The 25,397-nt window shown below is 46.4% G+C and overlaps 1 protein-coding gene across 1 annotated transcript; it reads right to left on the minus strand.

The window, feature by feature from the left end:
• Window positions 1-10,453: 10,453 nt before the first annotated feature.
• LOC141567348 (uncharacterized) lies at window positions 10,454-15,110 on the minus strand. The gene is given in 5 exon segments (XM_074314093.1): window positions 10,454-11,976; window positions 11,979-14,148; window positions 14,150-14,651; window positions 14,693-14,933; window positions 15,014-15,110. Coding segments are annotated over 5 exon segments (4,533 nt in total).
• Between the last annotated feature and the right edge of the window lie 10,287 nt (window positions 15,111-25,397).

The following is a 25,397-nucleotide window of genomic DNA, read 5'->3' on the forward strand; positions in this document are numbered from 1 at the left end:
ACCGTACCCAAGGTGGAAGGGTCCTGGCAATCTCCAACCAGGAGTCAATGTATGGATACTGGCCCAGGTGACCAGGATTGTTGGTCACCACAATATAAATGCGTTGGACAACGGCCAGGTCTAGTGTTCCCTCTGCTGTCAACTGACGTTAAAAGTGGGCTATTCTAATTCACAGAGGGTTCTTAATTTTCCCCGATCATGTGGACTCCATAATCTGCGCCAAAACCCTTACTAAAATTCTTTAACATGCAGTCTAGGACTTTGCTTCCCTCCCATAGTGTACGATGTCGCAGACGGTGGGGAGGGGGATTTACTCAGGTGCTGCCCTGCTCGCATCCCTCGCGGGAACTTAGCAGCGTTTTTGGCTACAGTGTACAGAACAATTAACAGAACAGGCCACTCCGTGGAGTGAATCACCGTTATGCCAAATGACGCTCTGCGAGAATCTGGGTGAAGCTTACTCAGGTTTCCATAGCCAAGGCTACAGAAGCAAACAATCAGACACACAATCAGTCACTCACACACCAGGTTGACACCCTCCCATGGGTGTCCCTGCCTGGGTAGGTTATAAGTACCTACCGGGAGGTGATCAGACTCCCCTTCTTTCACATTGGACAGGATTGACTCGGAAAATGGCCTCAAGGCTTACCTGGTCTGACGGGAGGATCCGACTGGTTGTCCCTGGTCCCTCTCAGCAGGTCCAGCTGGGGAGGTGCGGGCCAGGGCTGCCTGGGGAAAGCCCGGTCCGGGTCCACCAAAATCGGCGGGGTGCGCCTACACCCTTCTCGGGCCTCCTGTTGCTTTGCAGCCTGCCTCTCACCCCACACCGGTGGCGCAAGGGGCCAGCACGGTTGGGTTTCCCGGCCAACGCACCAAATGTTGCGTAAAAACGGCAAGGACCGAGGGACTCAAGTGGCACGCAGAAATCATGGAGAACACAGCTTTATTACACCAGTGGGCTCAGAGGGATTGTTCCCAAAGACTGAGCACTTACTGGGGTCGGGCGCTTTGTTTTATAGGGTTAGGCCTCCGGGTTGGGGGAGAAATCTGGCCAGGGTACCAGGGAGGTCCGTCCCTAGCAGCTGTGATCGCTCAACCTTGTTTTGACGGGAAGGCCTCTAACTATGGTGCCCACTGGAGACTGCTCCGATTAGCATTGGAGGAGGAGGGAGATGGAGCTCCTAGCCATGCCCGCAGGAAAAAACCATCCGGACAGTACCTGCTCTCTCACTGTGGGGAGCATCAGGAGAAGGACCTATTCTTGTTGGACTTCATAGGTGACATTGCTTAACTGTGGTTTAGTACAAATGAAAATGACCAGAAAATGCCTGGAGCAGTTCTGTGCCTTTATACAGGAATTTGCTTCTGAAGTGATGTAGTAGACACACAGTTAAACGAAACTTAGCATCAGATAAACTGAGTTCTCCTGGCCATGGCATCAATTCTGTGACTCTCTCCTCAAACTCTCTGAGCCTCAGTTTCCATTTATATTAAATTTACATAATGTAACGTTCAAGGCTGGCCTATAAAATAAATAAAAATTCCTATTTACAGGTGAAAATATTTTATATAATGCAAGGTAAAATGTCAATTTATACACATATATGTTATTTCAAAACTATTGGTAAATGTGTGAGAACTATCAATCTCTCATTTAAGCAATCTGCATATTCAGCTAAAATCTATGAATTTGAATTATAAATATCTTTTTAACTACAAACTTATAGACACTGGTAGTACTCCCAGTGGGGCTAATTCAGTAGTTAGATTCTGTATTTCCCCCAAAATATCCGTTGACCTGAAAGAAATGGTCTTTAGTATAAATTCTCAAAGAAATATGTGCCACATTTAATTAAGCCTGAAGAAGTCTAATGTCTTTGAGAAGCATAGATATGTTTGGCCTGCAAATTATGAGAACATAAGAAGAAAAAGTTATTTGGTAAAGTTGGCATGACTTTATTGGATGAAATTGTCTTTAAAGCTTACTTACATTACTTTTTACTACACTATACCACACAGTAAGAGAAAGCAGTGCCGTTATTCTCTCCTAAATTTGCAAATATTATCTCTTACTTTGTAAGGGGCACACATTTGGTTGAGTAGGGATGTGTGAAATTACTTCTTCCCACCTAAGTTGAAGCTAGGATATGATATCTGAGCAGGATTGGAATGATCACCACTCCCATCATTTAAATAAGTGACAGTGGGATCTCTAAGTTGTAAGCTGCAGCCTACATCCTGCCACATGAGTGAGCATGTCCATGCTCATCCAGGGCAACAGCCCCTTTGCAGGAGGCTCTGTGCCCATGTGGGTTGAAAGCCGCCTCATGAAACCTCTTTCTTTGTTCTTCCCATCCTCTCAGACACAGGTTCTGCCCTTTTTCACATTTAGCTCTTCTTAATGTGAATAGTCTTTCTTTGTCCTTTTCTGTGCCTGGTTATGCTTCCACATTCTTACATGTGTTCATCTATGAATTCCTTGTGAAAATGTGCAAGTTCCAGGTATTAATGAGATAATCTTTGGCAGTGTCCATTTTAAAATGCAATATCTCAATCTCAACAATTACTTTAGGTGGAGTGTTTCCAGTGCAGAATACAGTGGGGATATAATTTTTCTCTTTTCATATCAGATATGTCACACTGTTGACACATTATATATCCATTGAAACTCTCCCTGTTGTATTTTCACATGAGAGTTTCTCAAGCCAGGTCAATTCATAGTTGTGTAGGTTTGAAACTAAATGCAAAACCTTACAAATATTTCTAAATTGTTTCTGTATTCCTAAATTCAACATAGTATCTCAAAAAGTTGGAATTATTAAGAATAAAATCAAACTGAAATAAAAATCATAAAGTTATTAGATAATAAAATGTCAATGTCCTCAGACAATTTCAGCAGATATCAATTACTGTTAAGGCATCACTCCAGGGAGTGACTTAAAACCCCATTCCTGTCAGTCACATAGCCCTCCTCCCAGGACTGTTAAAGAGACTGCGTACCTAGATAAGCCCCACTGTTTCTGACCGGAGTTTATTCTATGCTTCAGTTTAATGGGCACTAAAAAATTATTTGTGGGCCTGAGGAATGCAGGTATCTGCACATCCTTTAAAATCATTAGGGAAATGTACTATGTAAAATGCTTGCACAACTAACAGCTAGATGAGCTAGGGCTTGAAGTTAGACAGCCTACAGGAATCTGCCTTAAGGCACTCACCTCCAATTCTCCAGTCCTTGGTATTCTTATCTATGAGAAGCTGGCAGAATCACAAAAACTATTGCCAGTGGTGAGCGGAGGAAGCTGCACCAGCACGGGTCAGGAGCCCTTCTTAGGCTGTGCAAGGTTTTTGTTTAGCCCTTGTGTCTTTCAAAGAGTATTGTCCCTACCCCATCTAATTCACAAGGCCAAGGTTTGTTTAAATTATTTAAAACAATAGAAGAGGGGAAAATTTTTCACTAAAATGACACACACAAACAGGTACTTTATAAAAAAGAAGATTCTTTGCTTTGCGTCACTCAATACACCCTTGCAACCAGCAGTTTGCGATGCACACTTCAGGTAAGTCCTCGAAGTAACCCACAGGCGAGGGGCATGTGATGGATTTGCCACGAGTGCGGGCGCAGGTGTTATGCCCTCAGTGAATGTGCAACTGAACTTTGCAGCTCATGCACTGCTGACAACCCTGCCTGCGTTACCTTAGATTTAACTTGTTTATATTATAAAAGAGAGTGGGCTCATTCCAACCACTAAAATGCTGTGGAAACTGTCATTTCCTTATTCACCAACTATGTAAAGTATGTGGACTGAAAAGGGGCCACATATTAAACCTGACAAGCTTAGGAGACTGAAAATAACCACATTAGATGGCGTGAGCATAAAAGAAATTTCATAACTAAGTGGGCCATGGCGGGAAGTCACCTTTCTGTCCAAAGGCTTCCTTCATAAAGTTAATCTGTGCCTTTGAGTGGGCCTGTCTGTTGTCATTTTACACCTAAAATGACATCCTTGGAATGTCAGTAATACTTTTTTCTGGACCAGAGTAGGAAACTACAGAATCCCTCATTATTATTATTCTTGTCCCTTGATCAACATCTCTATTTGAACTATTAACTATCATGTATCCACCTGTGTGAAAGAAGTACACAGTACACTGTCTCTCCAATTTACTTTTAGCCAATCCCAGAGATTTCCCTGCTTTGCTTTCTCCTCCCCCCCTTAATCTACCACCAATGGAATTCATATAGTCCTCCTCCTTTAATTTTATGTATAAAATAAGCTGCAAACCGCCATTTCACTGGAGCATTTTCTCAATCCCTTGAGACTTTGCTTCCTGACAATTGTTGTCAGTTTGGCTCAGAGAAACTCTTATAAGATTTCTCTTAGGCTGGATATTTTTCCTCAACAAGTGTTATCAAGAAGCCAGGCTAGATGTGTGTCAGCATTTGATATGTTACCTGGGCTCTTCCTACACAAGTTCTAAAGACCTGGGTATTAGGCACGGCTGGAGGAATGAGTCACGGGAGACCAAAATTGGTCTATTAGAATTTATTTGGCGTGTTTGAGCTGAGAGAGGTCAGGCTGGAAAAGACCATACCCTCCCGAGCAAAAAGGGGTATGGAGATTTATAGGAGGGGGTAAATGAGGTTGTTCCCCCTTCAATGCTTCAGGGGATTTTCATTGCATTGTCTCTAGCAACAAAGGGTTTCAGGGCATGACCAAGCCCTCCGGCTCCACACCCTGGCCCCCATGCCTCCATCCAGACTACCCAATTCCCCACAGGCACACTCAGGCCCACTGATCACAAACCCCTAAAGACAAACAAAGTACAAAGCAAGACAGGATAAGATGTTTTCTACATTCCAGGCAGCTTCTCTAGGCCTAAGGCAAACACAAGTCGGCAGGTACAAGGTATAAAGCAAGACAAGATGGCTTTTAAGATAAGACGGTTCCTGTTCCTGGCCTAAATATGGCCTAACACTGGGTTTTTGTTCAGGTGACAGGGACAGAGGAACGGAAGCTGATCTAAGGATCACAGAAGCTCTTCCATGATTGACTTAAATTTAATCAAAGATTTTGCATTGTTTAGATGGAATGTTAAACTATTAAATCCAATCACAATAAAGCTTGAAAACAATTTATCCATTTTTCTGTATCTTCCTTTGTTTAACCTCATCACCTCACATTCCTTATCTTTTCTTATCCATGCAAACTGAATGCTGCATATTAAAGGCAGTGTGTCAAACACATGTACTGGTATGAACAAAGGGATGGAATGTACCTCACTGATATAAAAAATTACCCAACATGATCCTAAACTTTGTTCCAACTGAAGATTGTTTCTGCCACTTACTTAGAGCCAAATCTTCTCCAGATATCCCTTGGAGTAGAGTGCATACTTCAAAGGTGGAGGTTGTAATACAAAAGTGAAACAAAAGCTTAGTAGCAAACTACAGGGACTTTATGTAACTGAAAAAGGCACAGAGGATGAACTGAGACTCTTCAGAGAGTACAAAGCCATCTGTTATTAGAATAGAAAATGATTAAGGTGAGTGGATTTAATTTCCCTGTAGTTTATTCTGAGAGATAAAGCACACAGCCACACATAGTCCGGAGTATCCATAGGCTTCTGAGATCTGGCCTACCTGTGCGTGCACCCAGGTGCCTTCCAAAGCCCCTTCTAAACAGTTACCTGAAGACTCAGCACAAGGAGCTCTTCCATTTTGGCTTATGCACTTGCCATGACTGGATTACAGACTAAGGGCACCTTAGCCATTGGCGATGGGGTTAGACACAGAAAGTTATTGAGAGCTATTTATAATATAATTCTGCAGAAGGAAGTATCATTTTTAAATGCCACCCCAAAATTCCTGAAACATTTCCATTGCCAGGATAAATCACACAATTTCTCCAGCCTTCTAGAAATGTATTAATGTTTGCCTCCTACCATGTTTCCCCAAATATAAGACCTAGCCAGACAATCAGCTCTAATGTGTCTTTTGGAACAAAAATTAATATAAGATCGGGTCTTATTTTACTATAATATAACACACGGTATAATATAATATAATAATATATAATATAATATAATATAATATAATATAATATAATATAATATAATATAATATAATACCAGGCCTTATATTAATTTTTGCTCCAAAAGATGCATTAGAGCTGATTGTCCGGCTAGGTCTTATTTTCGGGAAAACACGGTATATTTATAAGAGGATATTTAGAAATCAGAAGGTCAATTGTGAAAAACTTCAAAGGCAGCAGGCAAGCTGCAGACCATTAATGAATGCTGAATTGTCTCTGCATGGGGTTCCTGGGGCAATGGGAGTGTCCAGAATGAGAAGCCCTGGAAGTGCTCCTGAGGAAGCCGGTCTCTTCCCTCACATCCCAAGTTAAGACAGAGGGATTGTAATGGCACTAAGTTTTCTATTTTGAGATTTGGATCTCTGGAATAACTTGATTTAACAAGTGTAGTTTAGCTTGGGACTTTTTGAAAGCTTTTTTCTTTTTTCGCTTCCTATCCGCTGCTTCCTTTCCACCAACTGTTAATGATCCTGCTTCATATTCATTTACTGTGCAGACCAGTTTTAGTGTTTCTGTTATTTACTTCAGCCCAATGCTGGCCCTGTGACTTGGGAGAGGTTTTGCGTCTGTATGGGATCCACTCCTGGCTCCAACTTAAATCTATACAACATATGCAAAGGTGGCAATAACTAGCTTAACTATAGCTACCCCCAACCCAACTGATGAAGCCAAACTCAACAGAAAATTCCACTACAGGCCAAAGAAATTTACATCCTGATTAGAAAATAAAAAACTTGAGATGAAGATTCAGAGCGGTAGTTTCCAGCAGACTCTGTCCGCCCAATCCTCCTCTTACTTTAATAAATCTTCATTCTGTATTTCTACCTGACTCATGAATTCTTTCACAGCCTGCAAGCAAACAGCCACAACATCCCAGAAGACACATTTGCCACAGCTAATGAGCTGTAGGTCCACAGGAAGAAGACAGTGAGCCCTGAGTTCACATGGGCTTCCAGAAGCTCTGACTTCTTGAGCATTTCATCAGAAATTTCCTCTAGCAGCAATTCCTCCACAGAAATGTGGGAACTAATATGAAAGTCCCCAGATAATATAAAGTAGTCCAATTTTTTTATTTTAACATTATATTGGTGGTCAAATAAGAATTATTTTATCTGAGTATTTCCATATGTTTCTCATTAAAGGCAATACATACACTGCAGAAAATATGAAAAATTAAAAAAATTTAGAAGTATGTATAATACCCAGAGATAGTCACCAAAAAAATACCCTATAAATGATTATCCTTACAAATTGCACTTACACAGTGTGTATACATACATATGTATTTACATATATATGCTTTCCTACTGTCTGAGAGTTCCCTTTCCACTGTTGGACTGTTAAGTCCTGGAATCGTCCACCCCTCAGACAGACAGAGGACACACACGGTAATGCAAGTCACACAGCGAGGTTTATTTCCAGCTAGCTGGGGTCCCCGTCTCTGCCCGACGCAGCGGGTTTTAACAAGGACCCCTAGCCTACAAAGCTCAGGGTTTTTATAGCATCTCTAAGGCACTCAGTAATTTTCCAAAGTCTTAGGGAGTACAAAATGAACTACAATTCTCACATAACGAAGGTATTCAGTAATTTTTCAAAGTCTTAGGGAGTAGCTACAAAAGCCTCCATAGCAGGAGATAAAACATCTGGTCTCTATGCCCACATCCTGGAACTAACAATTAGGCCATTAGGTTAGTGTAAGCTCAAGGCTGTTAACCTTATCTTGACTTTAAAGTAGCAGTTCTCATGCTTACTTGAGCTCAGGGCTGCCAGGGCTGTTAACCCTATCTTAACCTTAAAGAGGCAGTCCTTATGCTAACAGTCTCTTACATTCCCCCCTGTTTGTTGTTCATAATGAGGAATCTTGCTCATTTATGGGCCAGCTGAGGTCTTCAGGGGCGGGTACTCTTTCATATTGTTGTCTGAGGACCATGAGCTGGACAGTATTAACACGATCTTTTACAAAATTAATAAGCTTGTTTAATATGCAAGGACCAAAGGTTAAAATAAGCACAAGTAAAAGAATTGGGCCTACTAAGGTTGATACTAAAATGGTGAACCAGGGGGATCTATTAAACCAAGTTTCAAACCAGTTTTCTTGAGCTTCTCTTTTACGTTTTCTCTTGGCTAGCCCTTCTCTAACTTTTGCCATAGATTCTTTTACTACTCCAGTATGGTCAGCATAAAAACTACATTCTTCCCCCAGCGCAACACATAGTCCACCTTGTTGGAGAAACAACAAATCAAGTCCTCTTCTATTCGGATAGGGAGGTGAGCGACTTTTCTAAATGACTAGTAGAGGTTTCTAGTCTTTCTATATCTTCATCTATGGCCGCTCTCAGGGAGGTCATTCCTGATTGTTGAGTAGCTAGGGAAGCTATGCCGGTCCCGGCTCCGGCTATTCCCAAACTGAACAGAGTGGCAATGGTTAGTGCAGTGATGGGCTCTTTTACTTCTTACACTTGTGTCACTATCCCAATGTAAACATATACTCTCTTCAGGGTCATAGAGGACACGGGGCAATACAGCTACCAGGACACAGAATTCATTGGAGACATTGAAGACTGAGGTAGATAGGCATGGGGTGAGGCCAGTTTTTGAACATATCCACCATCCATTAGTATTGGGGATGAACCACTTGGTGTCACTTTTCCAACTAGGGGTGCGGTCTATGGAGGCACATAGACTTAGCTTAGCCCGGGGCACTTTCCCTAGACAGGTTCCATTGCCGCTTACTAGTTGCAGGGTTAAGCCAATTTTACGATCTCCCCATGAACATTGAGAGGGGTTCTTACTGTTAGATGCGATGTAAGTGGCATTAAGCCCAATTGCCTTATAGAACGGGGGCTTAATATCATAGCATAGCCAACAGGAGGTTGTGAGGTTAGGACTGGTGGCATTAAGGGCCTCATATATAGTGCGCTTAAGCTTCCGTAATGAGTCTTCAGTAGCCTGTGTAACAGGTGTCGAAGGAATTACAGGGGTCTCGGGCTGGGTTCCTTCGACTTTTCTTGTGGTGTCTGTATCCCTTGATATCCCTGGGGTCTTGGTAGGGATGAGGGGCTAGTACTTTATTTGAACCTACCTGAGTGCTAATTGTTTCGACCGACAGTCGAATAGTCAGAAGACCGCCGGGGTGGGGGCCCATCCATGCCAAACGACCTACATCTAATTGGAACCCCCAAGTTAATCCTGACAACCAACCACGCTCTTTCTGTGCCACGTCTTGGTTAAATTGGACACGTACCTGGGGTACCTGGTTGTGGGGGTCCCTAAAGGAGAATTTGACAAGATCTTTATTCCCAACGTCCCACTGTCGAGGCCCGTCATAGGAGGTGACACAACTCCAGCTACCACAATAGTAGCGGTCTGGACCACCACAGGTTTTCCAATTGTTTCTGAGGTTCCCCGGACAAGCCCAAAACCCTTGTGCACTATGTCCTTGAGAGGTGACGATCAAGGCTCACTTGGACCGGACTGAGTAGTTATACAGCTGTCCACGTTTAAGGCCAAAAATGTCACGCATATCGAAAAACAAGTCTGGCCACCAAGTATTGACTGGGGCAGTATGGGTAGTGCTATTAAGGGTTGTTTGGGTCTGTCCGTCCGTTAGGGTCCAGGTTAGCTTATGGGGTTGGTGTGGGTTGATCCCCGCGTGGCTCTTCTCCCAGATGTTGAGTAGAAGCAGGACTAGCAGCCACTCCATTGTTGGCGGATACAGGGGGCTTGACGCTTCGTCGAGGTCTGAAGAGTTGCAGCTTTAGAGGGTTATCAGGGTGCTGCCGTGCAGTCCATTCCTCAGCTTGTGTCTGCTCCAGCTGGTTGGCTCGGCGCACGTGAGAGTGATGGACCCAAGGCCCGATGCCATCAACCTTTAAAGCAGTTGGGGTAACCAGAATAACCACATAAGGGCCTTTCCATCTTTCCTCCAGAGTTCGGGACATGTGTCTCTTTACCCATACCCAATCTCCCGGAACGATGCCATGTTCCGGGTTTGGTGCATCTTTAACTTCATACAGGGAACGCACTAGGGGCCATATCTCATGCTGGACCCTTTGCAGAGCTTTTAAACTGGCCAGATAACTTGGGGCCACATTGGGATCATGATCTGAGAGAGTCTGGGCAATAATGGGGGGTAGTGCCCCTTATAGAATTTCGAAAGGTGTCAGACCATGCACATATGGTGAGTTCTGGACCTGGAAAATGGCATAAGGTAAGAGGGTCACCCAGTCTCCGCCAGTCTCGATGGCCAGTTTGGATAAAGTCTCCTTCAAAGTCCGATTCATTCTCTCTACTTGCCCTGAGCTCTGGGGATTATATTCACAATGTAACTTCCAATTGGTCCCTATAGCTCGGGCTAGCCCTTATAGGACTTTACTGATGAAAGCTGTGTAGTTATCGGAGCCTAAAACTTTGGGGACCCCATATCTGGGAAAAATTTCTTTTAGTAACACCTTAGCAACAACTTGGGAAGTTTCCCGTTTCATGGGGAAGGCTTCGACCCAGCCTGAAAATGTGTCAACCATTACTAGTAAGTACTTATACCCAAACTTCCCCGGCTTTACCTCAGTGAAATCCACTTCCCAACTCCGTCCCGGCGCTCTTCCCCGTATCCTCGTGCCTGTATGTTGGGGTCCTTTTTTACTGGGTTTCATAGCCTGGCACCCAATGTACCGATCTACGATCTCTTGGATCTGAGCTGTTTGTCGGGGAAACCGGAGGCAGGCGGACTCGAGAATTGTCAGCAACTTCTGCTTTCCCAAGTGGGTGGCTTGGTGCAGGTTGGAAAGAAGGATCAGTCCTAGGTGTGCTGGCAGTATCAATCTTCGTTCTGTATCCCGATGCCACCCTTGCTGATCAGACTCTGGACAGTGGTGGCTCTGGATCCATTGCAGGTCTTCTGGAGTGTAGTCAGGTCGCGGGGGTAGGTGCGGGAGCTCGGGTGTAGGTAGGTTAAGGGCTAAAGCTGATGCTGGTGAAGCCATTGCCGCTATCTTGGCGGCTTCATCTGCTCGCCGGTTTCCTTCAGCTTCTGGAGTCCGGGCAGTCTGGTGCCCGGGGACGTGGACGACTGCAACTGCCCGGGGCATTTGCACGGCCATCAGCAGTCTCTGTGTCTCAGGAAGATTGCGCAGAACTTTTCCTTCCGCTGTAACAAAGCCTCTCTCCCGATAGATAGCGCCATGCACATGGACAGTGCCAAAAGCATAGCGGCTATCGGTGTAGACAGTTACTTGTCTCTCTTTTGCCCATTCCAGCGCTTCCGCCAGTGCGATCAGTTCGGCCTTCTGGGCTGAGGTCCCCGGGGAAAGCGAGGCACTCCAAATAATGCTCCCACCTTGGTCTACCACTGCCGTGCCCGCCCTCCGCACACCGTCTATAATGAAGCTGCTTCCATCAGTATACCACACCAACTCACTGTTAGGTAGTGCGGCGTCCTGGAGGTCGGGGCGCACCTGGGTGACTTCTGCCATGATCTCTTGGCAATCATGCAGAGGAGCCTCCAGATCCGGGGTCGGCAGCAGGGTGGCTGGATTCAAAGCAGTGGGTTCAGCAAAGACGATTCGGGGTGCATCTAGCAAGAGTCCTTGGTAATGGGTTAGGCGGGCATTGGTCATCCACCTACCAGGGGGATATTTCAGGACCCCCTCTATAGCATGGGGGGTTACCACCTTCAGATGTTGCCTGAAAGTGAGTTTGTCTGCATCTTTCACCATTAGGGCTACTGCCGCGATAATCCTTAAGCATGGGGGCCATCCTGCTGCAACTGGATCTAGCTTCTTAGATAAATAGGCAACCAGATGTTTCAAAGGCCCTAGGCGCTGCATTAGTACCCCTTTCGCTATTCCCTTTCTCTCATCAACAAAGAGAGTGAATGGCTTCAGGGGTGTGGCAATGCCAGGGCCGGGGCTCTTAAGAGGGCGACCTTGAGTTCATCATATGCCTTCTGTTGGTCTGACCCCCAGGCCCAAGGGACCTTCTCCTTGGTTGCCTCATACAGAGGCTTCGCTATTTCAGCATACCCCAGAATCCACAGCCGGCAGTAGCCTGTCGTCCCTAAAAACTCGCGGACCTCCCGGGCTGATGTCGGGACTGGAAGTCTTAGAATAGTTTCTTTTATAGCCTCTGTCAGCCACCTAGTTCCTGCTTTTAGCTTATATCCCAGGTAGGTGACTGTTTGCCTGCATATTTGAGCCTTCTTTGCACTGGCCCGATAGCCCAGCTGCCCCAGCTCTTGGAGGAAGTCTCCAGTGGCCTGCCGGCATTCGGCTTCGGAGGGGGCCGCCAGGAGCAAGTCATCTACATACGGCAGGAGCGTAACTGAAGTATGGCTCTGGCGAAACGAGTCCAAATCCTGATTTAGGGCTTTATTAAACAAAGTTGGAGAGTTCTTGAAGCCTTGCGGTAGTCTAGTCCAGGTCAGCTGCCTGGGGGTTCCCGTACTGGTATCATGCCATTCGAAGGCAAAAATATGTTGGCTGCTAGGTGCCAGGGCTATGCTAAAAAATGCATCTTTTAGGTCTAAGGTAGAATACCATATATGTGAAGGGGGTAAATGACTTAGTAAGGTATATGGGTTAGGGACCGTGGGGTGGATGTCTTCAACCCTCTTATTTACTTCCCTCAGGTCCTGGACTGGCCTATAATCGTTTCCCCCCGGTTTCTTAATGGGGAGGAGTGGGGTGTTCCAAGCAGAATGGCAAGGTTTTAGTATTCCAGCTTCCAGGAGACGGGTAATGTGTGGGGCAATCCCTTTTCGCGCTTCAGAGGACATGGGGTACTGGCGGATCCGGATAGGTTGGGCCGAGGCTTTAAGTTCGACCACTACTGGTGCTTGGCGGACCGCTCGACCTACACCCGCCTTTTCTGCCCACGCCTGAGGGTACGTTTTAACCCAATAGTCCATCTCATGGGGCCATCCTGGAGGGGGAAGGTTGTAGGGTTTGTCTTGCAGGGCAAACAGGCGATGTTCATCCGCAAGAGACAGGGTCAAAATATGGAGGGGCTGTCCCTGGCCATCCAATACCTTGATGCCATCCGGCTCAAAATGGATTTGGGCCTTGATCTTATTCAGGAGATCACGCCCCAATAAGGGGGCAAGGCACTCAGGGATAACCAGGAAGGAGTGGGTAACTTGGTGGCGGCCTAAGTCCACTTGGCGCTTACTGGTCCACCGATAAGCCTTAGACCCAGTTGCCCCCTGCACCAAACTGGTCTTCTGAGATAAGGGCTCCATATGCTTGTTTAAAACTAAGTACTGAGCTCCTGTATCTACCATGAATCTTACTGGCTTCCCCTCCACATATGCAGTTACCCAAGACTTGGGGAGGGGATCCGAGTCCTGTCCCCTCTAATCACTGTCCATTCCTGCCAGCAGAACTCGTGCGTTTTGCCCGGTCTGGCCCTGGAGCTTGGGGCACTCCCTCTTCCAATGTCCATATTCTTTACAGTAGGCACATTGTCTCCTATCCAGTTGAGGGCACGGTCTCCACAGTCGGGCTGGCCCGGCCGGATTCGGTCTGTCCCTGACTGTGCTTTGTACACCTGCCAACAAGATCTTGACCATCTCCCTCTGCTGCTTCCTATTCTCCCTACTCTGATGTTCTCTGTCTTCCTTCCTGATTCGTTCCTGTAATTCCTGATTTTCTTTCCTAATTCTATCTTCCCTTTCTTCGGGAGTCTCTCGAGTGTTGAAAACTCTTTCCGCTATTTTCATCAAATCCCTAATAGACATCTCTCCCAGTCCCTCCTGTTTATATAATTTCTTTATTATATCTGGGGCAGCCTGGTTTATAAAGGACATAATTACAGCCGAATGGTTCTCCTCTGCCAGGGGATCTAATGGGGTGTACTGCCTATAAGCATCATAGAGGCGCTCCAAAAACACGGCGGGGCTTTCATTTTCCCCTTGCACTATAGCCTTTACTTTGGCCAGATTGGTGGGTCGGCGTGCTGCCGCTCGGAGACCTGCCATAAGAGTCTGGCGGTAAACTCGGAGACGCTTCCTACCTTCCACGTTCCCATAATCCCAATCTGGTCTGTTCAGGGGGAAAGCGCTCGTCGATCAGGTTCGGTAGAGTCGTTGGCCGTCCGTTGTCGCCGGGGACATTCTTTCTGGCCTAGGTGAGGATCCACTCGCGCTCTTTGGTGGTGAATAAAGTCTTAAGAAGCTGCTGGCAATCATCCCAAGTGGGACTGTGCATGTGCATGACAGACTCGAACAGGTCAGTTAAACCTTTCGGGTCCTCAGAAAAAGGGTTTTGGGCCTTCCAGTTGTACAAATCACTGCTTGAAAGGGGCCAATACTGGTATGCATGCTCCCCATCTGGACCAGTCCCTCCTAGGGCTCGCACGGGGAGAATTGGCGCCCCCGCGGAGGTGGAGGAGGACGGCTCCTCCTCTGGGGTTTCTTCCCGGTGTCTACGAGACCTTAATCCTCTCGCAGGTCCTTGGGCTGGGGCAGGGGGAGCCGGGGTAGAGGGAGCTGTAGAATGGGGAAGCTCGGAAGCGTCGGCGGCCTCAGGCTGGAGGGGCGCCACAGGCGCGTAACGGGGGGGTTCTCTTCAAAATCTAGGTATATCAAAGAAGGATATATGCTTGACCCTTCCTGTAGGATGGGTTTTTGGGCCGGCTTTTCCGGGGGTTCTGGGCTAGCCGTGGGCCCTGCCGGCTGGCAAGAGGGTCCCGAAACAGTCAGGACCTTAAGGGGATCGTCCGGCTTATCGGGGACAAAGGGTTTAAGCCAGGAGGGAGGACTTTCTACTAAGGCTTGCCATATCAGAATGTAGGGATATTGGTCCAGATGGCGCCGATTAACAATCTCTCGGACCTTCTTAATGATGTCTAGGGAAAAAGTCCCCTGGGGGGGGGCCAGCCCACATTAAAAGTAGGCCACTCTGCAGAGCAGAAGGTATTAAACTTACCTTTTTTCACTTCCACGCCATAATCACGAGCTTTGGCGCGGATCTCAGGAAAATGGTTCAGGAACAGAGTCTTAGGTGTTACTTGAGTCTGTCCCATAATGGTTATAAAGAGAAACCAGGAAAAGACAAAAGAAAGGACCGAAAACACAATGCCAGAAAATACACAACTTCGCACAGGACTTTTCAACACCCACCAGCCGGTCAACCACACCACGTCCACAGGCGCCATTTCAATCACACCACACTCAGGATCCTTACCCAGGGCCCATCCGAACGGCATCCACTGCGGACCACCTTCTCATCGGGGACGTCTCCCACGACTTCCAGAATTGGAGCTTCTGCTCCTTCCCTTCCTGTGAGAATTCTCAATAAAAACCAAACCAAGCAAAAACCAGACCAAGCAGAGACCTGTTTCAGCCTCTGGCTGAGGGCCTGTTTCAGCCCTCCCTGATTAAGACCGGGGAGCCCTGTTTCAGAGTTCCTGCGGTCAGAGGTGGCCAGACCTCTTACCGCGGTTCCCTATGTAAACCTCGGTATCGGAAGTTGTCTGTTTCCCTGAAGGGGGAGATCCCGGAGGAGCCCCCAAATGTTAAGTCCTGGAATCGTCCACCCCTCAGACAGACAGAGGACACACACGATAATGCAAGTCACACAGCGAGGTTTATTTCCAGCTAGCTGGGGTCCCCGTCTCTGCCCGACGCAGCGGGTTTTAACAAGGACCCCTAGCCTACAAAGCTCAGGGTTTTTATAGCATCTCTAAGGCACTCAGTAATTTTCCAAAGTCTTAGGGAGTACAAAATGAACTACAATTCTCACATAACGAAGGTATTCAGTAATTTTTCAAAGTCTTAGGGAGTAGCTACAAAAGCCTCCATAGCAGGAGATAAAACATCTGGTCTCTATGCCCACATCCTGGAACTAACAATTAGGCCATTAGGTTAGTGTAAGCTCAAGGCTGTTAACCTTATCTTGACTTTAAAGTAGCAGTTCTCATGCTTACTTGAGCTCAGGGCTGCCAGGGCTGTTAACCCTATCTTAACCTTAAAGAGGCAGTCCTTACCTAACAGTCTCTTACAGGACACTCACAGCTCTCTCTCAATATAAATAAACACACACACACATTTATACTTCTGGTAATTCTGGCCTAAGATGATTAAATTTAATTGATTTATTTTTTGTGACACTGAAACTTTTTGAATGTATTGGTATCCATTATGTGGATGGAAAAGGGGCCACATATTAAACCTGACAAGCTCAGGAGACTGAAAATAACCACACAAGATGGCATGAGCATAAAAAATTTCATAACTAAGTGAGCCCTGGCGGAAGTCACTGTACAGTAAATATAATGTGAGGTAGGTGTTCCTTTGTGCCTTCCACTCGTTGCATCAGGGGAACGCTCTGTCCCCGTGCCACCCGGACATTGACTCCCCCATTAGCAGAAGTACACTCAAGAAGGCCTTGCCAGCCCCCCTGGTTGAACAATAGCTGACCCGTCGGTGGAACACATTAATAGGATCATGTAGGTTGCTCTGTGGCCATAGTAACCTCATGTACATTGTGAAACGGCAGAAATTATGTCCCCTGCCTTCTACCCTAGATAATTACCCTGAAACTTGATTCATTGTCCCCATGCTTGCTTATTGTAATCGTTATAGCCTAGCATTCTTTCCAGACTGGTAATCTGTTGGAAAAAACCCGATATAATTAGTGTCCTGGGGGAGCCTTCGTTGGAACTCTCCAACAGGGACACTCGCCGGACACACTTGAAGCCAAGATGCTGTCTCGGTTCCCCAGCGCCTTGGAAACACTCTTGGGGTGGTGAGAACTCCCTGTTGCTCTTTGTCTTACTTTGCTTTATTCTGTCTATTTTACTCATTGCTTCACTTAATAAATAGTGTTTTGCTGCCTCAACTCTGTCTCAGTGTGCATGGTGAATGCGTATTCAACACCCAAATTCTGTGGCCACTTAAAACGTAGCCCCTTGCTGCTACAGTCACATCTTTAGCTTCCTTCATAAAGTTAATCTGTGCCTGTCAGTGGGCCTGTTGTCTTTTTGCACCTAAGATGCAAAATATATAAGAGCAGGTCTTATATTAATTTTTGCTCCAAAGATGCATTAGAGCTATGAATACATATCTGCCATGTTTGTCTCTAGTTGTGTTTTGCATTTTCTTTTTTTTCATGGCTTTTTATTGTTGTACAGGAATTTTTTTTTAAGTTATAGAATAAAACACATTAACATTATTCCGTAGATTCTTCCACTGATTTTATGCTTATAAAATTCTCTAATAGTTTAAAACATGAAAAATAGTTTTATTTGATTAACTTTCATTGAACTCGTTGAAGTCTGGGATTTTGGGGTATGATTATGAAGCAATGATTTATTGTATTCTTTCTGAATAATTATGCACTTATCCTAACACCAGTTATTGACAAATTATTTCTTTGTCCAACGAATTTCCATGTCAACTGTTTTTGAGTTGGGAGAGCCCCCTCACTATAGAAGTTTTAAGCCCCCTCACTATAGGATTTTAAGTCTCCTTTTCCCTGGTTTCTTAGCTCCTTAGCTCCTGGTCTTAATCACTCTTCTAATCAGTTTCTTAGTTCTAAAGTAAAGATTGCTCCTGGCCTGAATCATAGAAAGTCTCTCACTCCTGCTTAACAACTACTTAAAAGCCTGCGAGCCATACTCATTGTAGTCCAACATTCCCCCAGGCCACTCCAGACCTAACTCTTGGATGAATAAATGCCATCCCGGAGACCAAATGGGTTTTAACACTCCTCTAGGCCAGTCCATACTTAACCTTTGGGTAAAGTTAGATAATTGGGCTTGAGTCCAACTCCTGGAGCCAGCGCTTTGTAAAAATTTATTTATTTATTTTTATTAGCATTTTTAATTTATTAACTAACATCTGTCTCCCCTCATCTAGGGGCTGTCAGTAATGTAGAATCTGCCAGCAATTTCTGGGTGTGGGCCGGGATCATGTCTCTTGAGATGGAAGAATGGAAACGCGGACCTAGGAGAGGCAAAGAGTTGTAAAGGAAGATAGTTTATTAAAAGCAGGAGAAGGGTTTGCATCTCCCTCATGGGAGGGGGCACATGAAACTGGGAAGCCCAGTAACTGAAGCAAAAGTTCTTTCTTTTTTTTAATTGGGGAAGGGGAACAGGGCTTTGTGTACTTCCAGGACTTTTTCCAAGTCAAGTTGTTGTCCTTTCAATCTTAATTGTGGAGGGCGCTGTTCAGCTCCAGGTCTCGTTGCCATTGTTAGTTGCAGGGGGCACAGCCTACCATCCCTTGCGGGATTCAGGGAGTTGAACCGGTAACCTGGTTGAGAGCCCACTGGCCCATGTGGGAATCGAACCAGCAGCCTTCGGTGTTAGGAGAACGGAACTCCAATGACCTAAGCCACTGGGCTGGCCCAAAAGCTCTTACTTTTATACCTTCCCTTGTCTGCTTGGTGAAGGGGGCTGGAGCCTTCTAATGGAATTCATCTATCAGGTGTGTCCTGTTTGCCCATCCTGAAGGGATTAACGAAATAAGCCATTCCTATCTATCAGATCTGCTCCTTTGTCCAGCCAAAAGGGATTTGAGATAATTTATTAACCTCAAGGCGTATTCTCATATCTTTGTCCTGGAGTGAAGAAGACATTCCAGAACCTAGAGTTTCAGGATATGGCTGCTTTTTGTTTATTACACCAGAGACCCCCCTGTAGACCTAGCAACATACTAAACTGTCTCATCAGGATAGGAGTTATGTCCCAGCGAGGCTTCCAGTGCACCCCGACCAAAACAGATATGATACCCCCTCTTCTTTTTTCCCCCCCTTTCTTCTGCCTTCCCCCTGCCACTCTTCCCCCACACCACTCCAGTTCAAGCCATTGTTTCTCAGTCTAGTTATGTAGGACACAACTCCCTGGCCCATGCTGGTATTATGAGCCTTGTGCTCACCCCGGCTGAGGCAGTCTGTTCCTGAAGCAGTTGATCACCAGTCGTCGGGTGGGCCACTCAAGCTGGCCACCAGCCGCTCATGGCAGCAAATGGTAGTCCATGACAGCACTTAGCAGCCCGCGGCAGCTCACGCCACCAACCTCCGGCTGCTCATGGCAGCCCAACTCCAGGGAGAGCTGTTGTTCACAATTTTAGCTCTAGAAGGTGCAGCTCACTAGCCGATGTGGGAATCAAATTGGCGACCTGGCAGCTTTAGGAGCACGGCGCTCCAACCACGTGAGCCACCAGACAGCCCCTTGACCCCCCCTTTTTATTTAAGAACAGATAGGATGAGTTTCATGAATCCCCAGTAGGTAGGGACAGCTCTGCCCCCCTTCTCAGCTTGAAGCAGATACAGAAGAGACCCCCCAGCTCTCAACTCCTCACAGAGATTTATGAAGATCACGTCTCTTAGGAGAAGTCAGGCAGGCAGTTAGAGATAGAAATGGGGTATCTACATTCCTGCATGTCCCACACAATCTACCAGGAGCATTGCCTGGAGACCTCTGGAATTCTTCCCTTATCTGCCCTAAGAATTAACCACTCTGAGAAAATGAGCTAAATTGGACCAGTCCCTCACATCTGCACAGTAGAAGGACACCACGACCCCCATCTCACCCTAGCCTCATGATACCATCATTATAATATCATACATATGCCTGGTAGTTCATTAATATCATTATAACAGACTGAACTCTGGGAAGGGACATGAGCAGTCTAAGAGAATGAGGTAGTAATCCCTTATCAATCACAGGCATCAATCAAATGGTCCCGGGCCCACAGGGGAACAATCCATCCTAGAGAAAAAAAAGATGAAAACCCAAGTTCTCGCCAGCCACAGCCTTTTGAGCAAATTATTTTGCTTGGCCCGCTCCAAACTCTTTGTAGTGTGCTTTTTCTCCTAATACTACCACCTTGAGTCTTGAGATTTGAGCCCTTTGAGCCTTGCTTTTGCTCAGGGCCCACTCCAAACCTTTTGGAGTTACTTTTTCTTCCAATAACGGCCTTGAGCCACTTTTCTTTGTGCTCAGCCAGCTCCTAATTCTTTGAAGCGTACTATCTCTAATAATAAACTTTTCTCTCACCACTTTACCTCTGTGTCTCGTTCAATTTTTTGGTCGAGATACCAAGAACCTGGACACTGTGCCAAGGAGGGCCTGTCCTCCAGTAACGTAGCGGCTAAGATTCCCAGTGTTACTCCCCAAGGCCTGGGTTTGATCCCCAGTGTGGAAACCAAGCTCAGACTTCTCCCCGAGAAGGACCCTCCTCTTCTGTAACAGTTTTCATATTGTGGGGACAGAGCCAGGAGTGCAGTTTCCCGGCTCTCACCCTCACGTGGAAAGGTGCTCACTCGGGTAGTAAATGGCCATCAGCTGTGGCTAGTTGGCAGTCAGCTGTAACCAGTGAGCCATTGGGCACTAATGTAACTGTCGTGGCTATGCCAGCAGAAAATGGGGGCTAGAAAGGAGATGGTGTCTGAGCAAGCAGAAGTGGATTGCAGTTAGCACAGCGAATTGTAGCTAGCAAATGAGGTTGGTTGGCAGACAAAAGTGGATGGCAGGTTGCGGACAGTGTGGCTCCGGCTTCCTGTGTCTCCAACCCAGCCACCAGCGAGAATATAGTGACTCCCCTATCTATGGTTCCGTGGGTGTTCCTTTTTGGCCTCACCATATCCTGCATTCTTATGTGGGGAGTGGAACTAGAGACCCCACATGACACCCTGCATGACAAATGGCGCAGCGAGCAGGGTACGGTGCCAACCAAAGTTCTCCGAAGGGCGATGCAGCAGTTTGTGTGTATGAACACTCAGTCTCAGGAAGACCAGGAGGAGCAGCTGGACCCCCGTGGATGGGTGGGAAAACATGGTTCCCCAACCAGCATAGACCAGAGAAAGCGAAGGTCGTTGTGGCCCTGTGGGCTGGGAAGTGCTTGCTGAGGCAGCCTGGATGCAGGACTTGTAGTCCCAGGAGGAAACGCTTGCTGAGTCCTTTGTGGGAGATGAGGGTGAGGTCAAGGTCATCCCTCACCCCCAGGACAGCCCTGGCAAATGACTATGGACTATGGGGAATTGCCTTCCATCCCTAATTTAATGGACCGCTTGACTGTTTGCTTGGGAACATACCACCATGTAGTGTTGGGGGACAGAGCCCCGGGGAGTGGTTTACAGGCTCTTGGCCTCACCTGAAGGGGTGCTGGCTCGGGTGGTGAATGGCCGTCGGCTGTGGCTGATTGGCCGTAGGCTGTGGCTGGTTAGCCAATTGGCCGCTGGTATAACTGCTGCGATTGCCGAGGAGAGCAGAAGAGGAGGGCCGAGGAGAGCGGAAGAGGAGAGCCGAGAGAGAGAGGAACAGAGTCGAGAGAGTGGAGGAGAGTCGTCGGTCGGTCGGTTGGTGGAAAGGCGGACAGGCGGACGGCAGGTCGGCGTCCGGTGGGCCCAGCCTCCAGTGAGACCGTGGTGGTATGGTTCCCCTACCTATGGCTCCGTGGGTGTTCCTTTTCGGCCTCACCATATCCTGCGTTCTTGTGTGGGGAGCGGGAGCAGAGACCCCGCAGGCCGCCCCGCCTGAAAGATGGCGTGGCGAGAAGGCCTCCGCGCACGACAAATGGCGCAGCGAACAGGGTCTCCCGCACGACAAGTGGAACTGGAGGATGTTTGCTTTTGTGTCTTGAGTGGCTGCTGTCGAGAATATGTGAGAGGCCCTTGCTGTGCCCAGGAAGACTGGCTGTGCCCAGAAATACTGGCCGTGCCCAGAAATACTGGCCGTACCCTGAGAGGCCCTGGCTGTGTCCAGGAAGTCTGGCTGTGCCCAGAGAGGGTGGCAGTGACCTGAGAAACATGGCTGAGCCCAGGAAGTCTGGCTGTGCCCAGAGAGAATGGCGGTGCCCTGAAAGGCCCTGGCTGTGCCTGGGGAGACTGGTTGGGCCCTAAGAAGCCCAGGAAGTCTGGCTGTGCCCAGAAGGACTGGTGGTGCCCTGAGAAACCCTGGCTGTGCCCAGAGAGCCTGGCTGTGTCCAGGATATTGCATTCACCTCCGGGCTCCTCGCACAGGGCCTCTCGTAGAAGACGCTTGTCGCGTAGATTGTGAGGTGAGACCTTGTAGGGGTAGAGTGTGGGGACAGAACCAGGAGTGCAATTTCCCGGCTCTCGCCCTCAAGTGGAAAGGTGTTCACTTGAGTAGCAAATGGCCGTCAGCTGTGGCTAGTTGGCTGTCAGCTGTAACCAGTGAGCCATTGGTCACTAATGTAACTGTTGTGGCTACGCTAGCAAAAAATGGGGGCTAGCAAGAAGATGGTGGCTGAGCTAGCAAGAGTGGATTGCAGTTAGCGAGTGAGGTTGGTTGGCAGAGAGAAGTGGACGGCAGGTTGAGGATAGTGTGACTCCTGCTTCCTGTGTCTCCAACCAGCTGCCCGTGAGACTATAGTGGTATAACTCCTGTGGGGACACAGCCCCAGAAAGCAGTTTTCAGGCTCTTGGCCTCACATAGAGAGGTGCTGGCTCAGGTAGTAAATGGCCATCAACTGTGACTGGATGGCCATCAGCTGTGGCTAGTTGGCCGTCAGCTGTAACCAGTGAGCCATTGGCCACTAATATAACTGTCATGGCTTCGCTAACAGAAAAATGGGGGCTAGCAAGAGGATGGTGGCTGAGCCTGCAAGCGGTGCAATGAGGGTTGCGAACAGTGTGGCTCCTGCTTCCTGTTTCTCCAACCCAGCCGCCAGCGAGAGTATAGTGGTATGACTCCACTATCTATGGCTCCGTGGGTGTTCCTTTTTGGCCTCACCATATCCTGCGTTTTTATGTGGGGAGCGGGACCAGAGACCCCGCATGACACCGTGCATGACACATATATTAAATCTGTGCATTTAACAGGGACTCTATTTAGTGTTCTCTACTGATTCTTCAAATTTTGAATACTATGATTCACCGTCTGAATTATTTTAACATATTATTTGTTTTTTATGTGCATTATAGAAAATGGTCTTTCTTCTTTTTCTAAGTGGTTTTATAAATATTTTCCCATTTATTTAGGAAATAAAAACAACTCTAGGACTTGGTTGTCGTGTTTCCAAGACAATAGCAAGACTGTTTTATAGTTTTTACTGGAATATCATTAGCTTTCTCATTGATTTGAAGAGTATTGACACCATCACAGAGTTGTTTTCCTCACCTGGGAGCACTGTAGGCTCTCTGACTTATATATGTAGGGAACTTCCTTTGTCTAGTGTTAGGGTTTGTGTTCAGTGTGTGTATATGTGTGCATTCTGCATATGTACTTATTTCATTTTTCTCATTAGATTTATACCTATTTTATTTATTTCTGGATGACTGCAAGCTGCTGGTTTTTAAACATTAATTCATTTTTAATCTTGCAGAGCATCACATTGTTTTTACAGTCATCAAATGCACAAATATAAGCATTTAATTTTCTTTATTCTAAAGCAGAGAGATTTATTTTTTATTTCCATTATGTTGTCTATAATTTCGAAACCTATGTCAACCAATATGGTGAAGATAGGCGTTCTCACCTTGTTTTGACTGTAGTAGTAGTGCGTATACCATCAACACATCTTGTGTTTTACTTAGTTTGAGGCAGATGCAGTTTGTCACACTGATGAGTCCTCTTTCTATAGCTGGTCATCATCTATGATTTTCCATCAGCTATAAGTGCTGGATTTAATTTATTGGCAATAATTCTTTACAACTTCTGTGTGTGTGTGCATGTGTGTGTGTACATGCACATGTTTGGGTGTGCATGCATGTTTGCGTATGCTTACGTACATGTGCATGTTTGTGCATGTGTGTTTGTGTGTACATGTGTGCATGTGCACACTTATGTCTCAGCGACCACATTACTAATTATTTTTTTTAGTAGTTGGCTGCTTATCAGCAAGAAACGGGTCAGTAGATAAGCAGGATGGAAGCAGGAAACCTGAATTCTCTGCTGTTGACAGCAGACTGCTAACCAGGACACAGCTCTGGGACTTAGTTTCCTCACCTCTCCAATGATCATTTTAAACAAGATCAGTGATAACAAACACATGGCCTTTGTGCCTCTCACTGTAAGTCCTGGGACTCATCCCCAGGAAACACCTCAGAAAGTTCTGGATGCAGCAATCCAGGAAGCCACTGACAACCACTGAAACTGGTATGTGTCATAAATTGACAAGATCCCTAGGCTCATTCACTTCCCGGAATTTTTCTGTATGAAGGACTCCCCACGGTCCATTGGTCATCCTTTATGGAGTGCCTGCTACTTTTAAGGCCCTTGGTGGGACCTTGAAGACCACCAGCTCCCTGTCCCTCCATAGTCCCCAATGAACCTGTACTATTTGCTACACATACTGTACGTTTTTTGTCATTGTTTTTTTAGCATAGCATGTGTTTGTGACATTCTACATAGAATAGAAACCAACACTTAAAAATGTTGGTCATATTATTTCTCAAGTTGCTGAAAGGACAGTGCACTCCTCATTTGTTGGCCAGCTTTTTTTTCCCTGAGGGAATCACAACTGCATCTGTAGGAATATTCCCCTTTTTCCCTACAGAGAAACTGAGGCAAGGCAGAAGAGTTGTCTAAATCACAGACTGCGTGAATGAGTGGATCTCTAAAAGCCAGACTGATTGCTCTTCCAGGCATTACTAATTCTTCCATGAGCGAAAGTTACACCATTCTCTTGCTGGTTTCCATCCCCAAAATCACAAGGTTCTAAGATGTTTTCTGTAGGCTTAGCACTGACACTTGACTTGAATGGCTCACAGGTAGAGCGCTTGGCTCCACATTCCATCAAAGGACCTCAAAAGGTTCCAGTGTCTCTGCAGAGCTGATTGTCTGAACTCCACAATGCTTTTGGTATATGGGACTTTTAGTGATAAACCATCCTCTGAGAAGAAAACCATTGCCCTACAGTGAGAGCTTTTCCCTGTAGGAGCAGCCTTCTACTGAAAGGCTGTTTTCTCCTGGTGTGGGGAGACTATAGATGACAGGGAAATACAGACCACTTATTTCCCTGTCATACAGAGATTGTGCATTATCACCAGCACCTTCTCACACACGCAGGGGAAGCAATGCTGACATGGAATGTGGGCACCAGGAAATGCTGCCATATGTCCAAGCTGTGAAACTAACTTTCCTTTCCAAAAAAGGCTAGCCTCACTGCTTCCTCAACCTTACCACGCACATACCAAATCCCCAAAACAAGGCCAATGACATTAACAAGATTTTATCATTTAATGAATGGCCCACCCTACTTCTACAAGCTCCACAATTCTTTGGTGACGGCTTCTAGTGACTTCTTGAGTGAAATACAGTATCAAGGGGTTACATGGTTTTTAGGAAGATATGTTTTAGTTAATAAAGTTTATATTTTAGAACATTTTTGGTTTACAGCAA

This window comes from Rhinolophus sinicus, linkage group LG10 (assembly GCF_036562045.2).
Source record: "Rhinolophus sinicus isolate RSC01 linkage group LG10, ASM3656204v1, whole genome shotgun sequence".
NCBI lineage: Eukaryota > Metazoa > Chordata > Mammalia > Chiroptera > Rhinolophidae > Rhinolophus > Rhinolophus sinicus.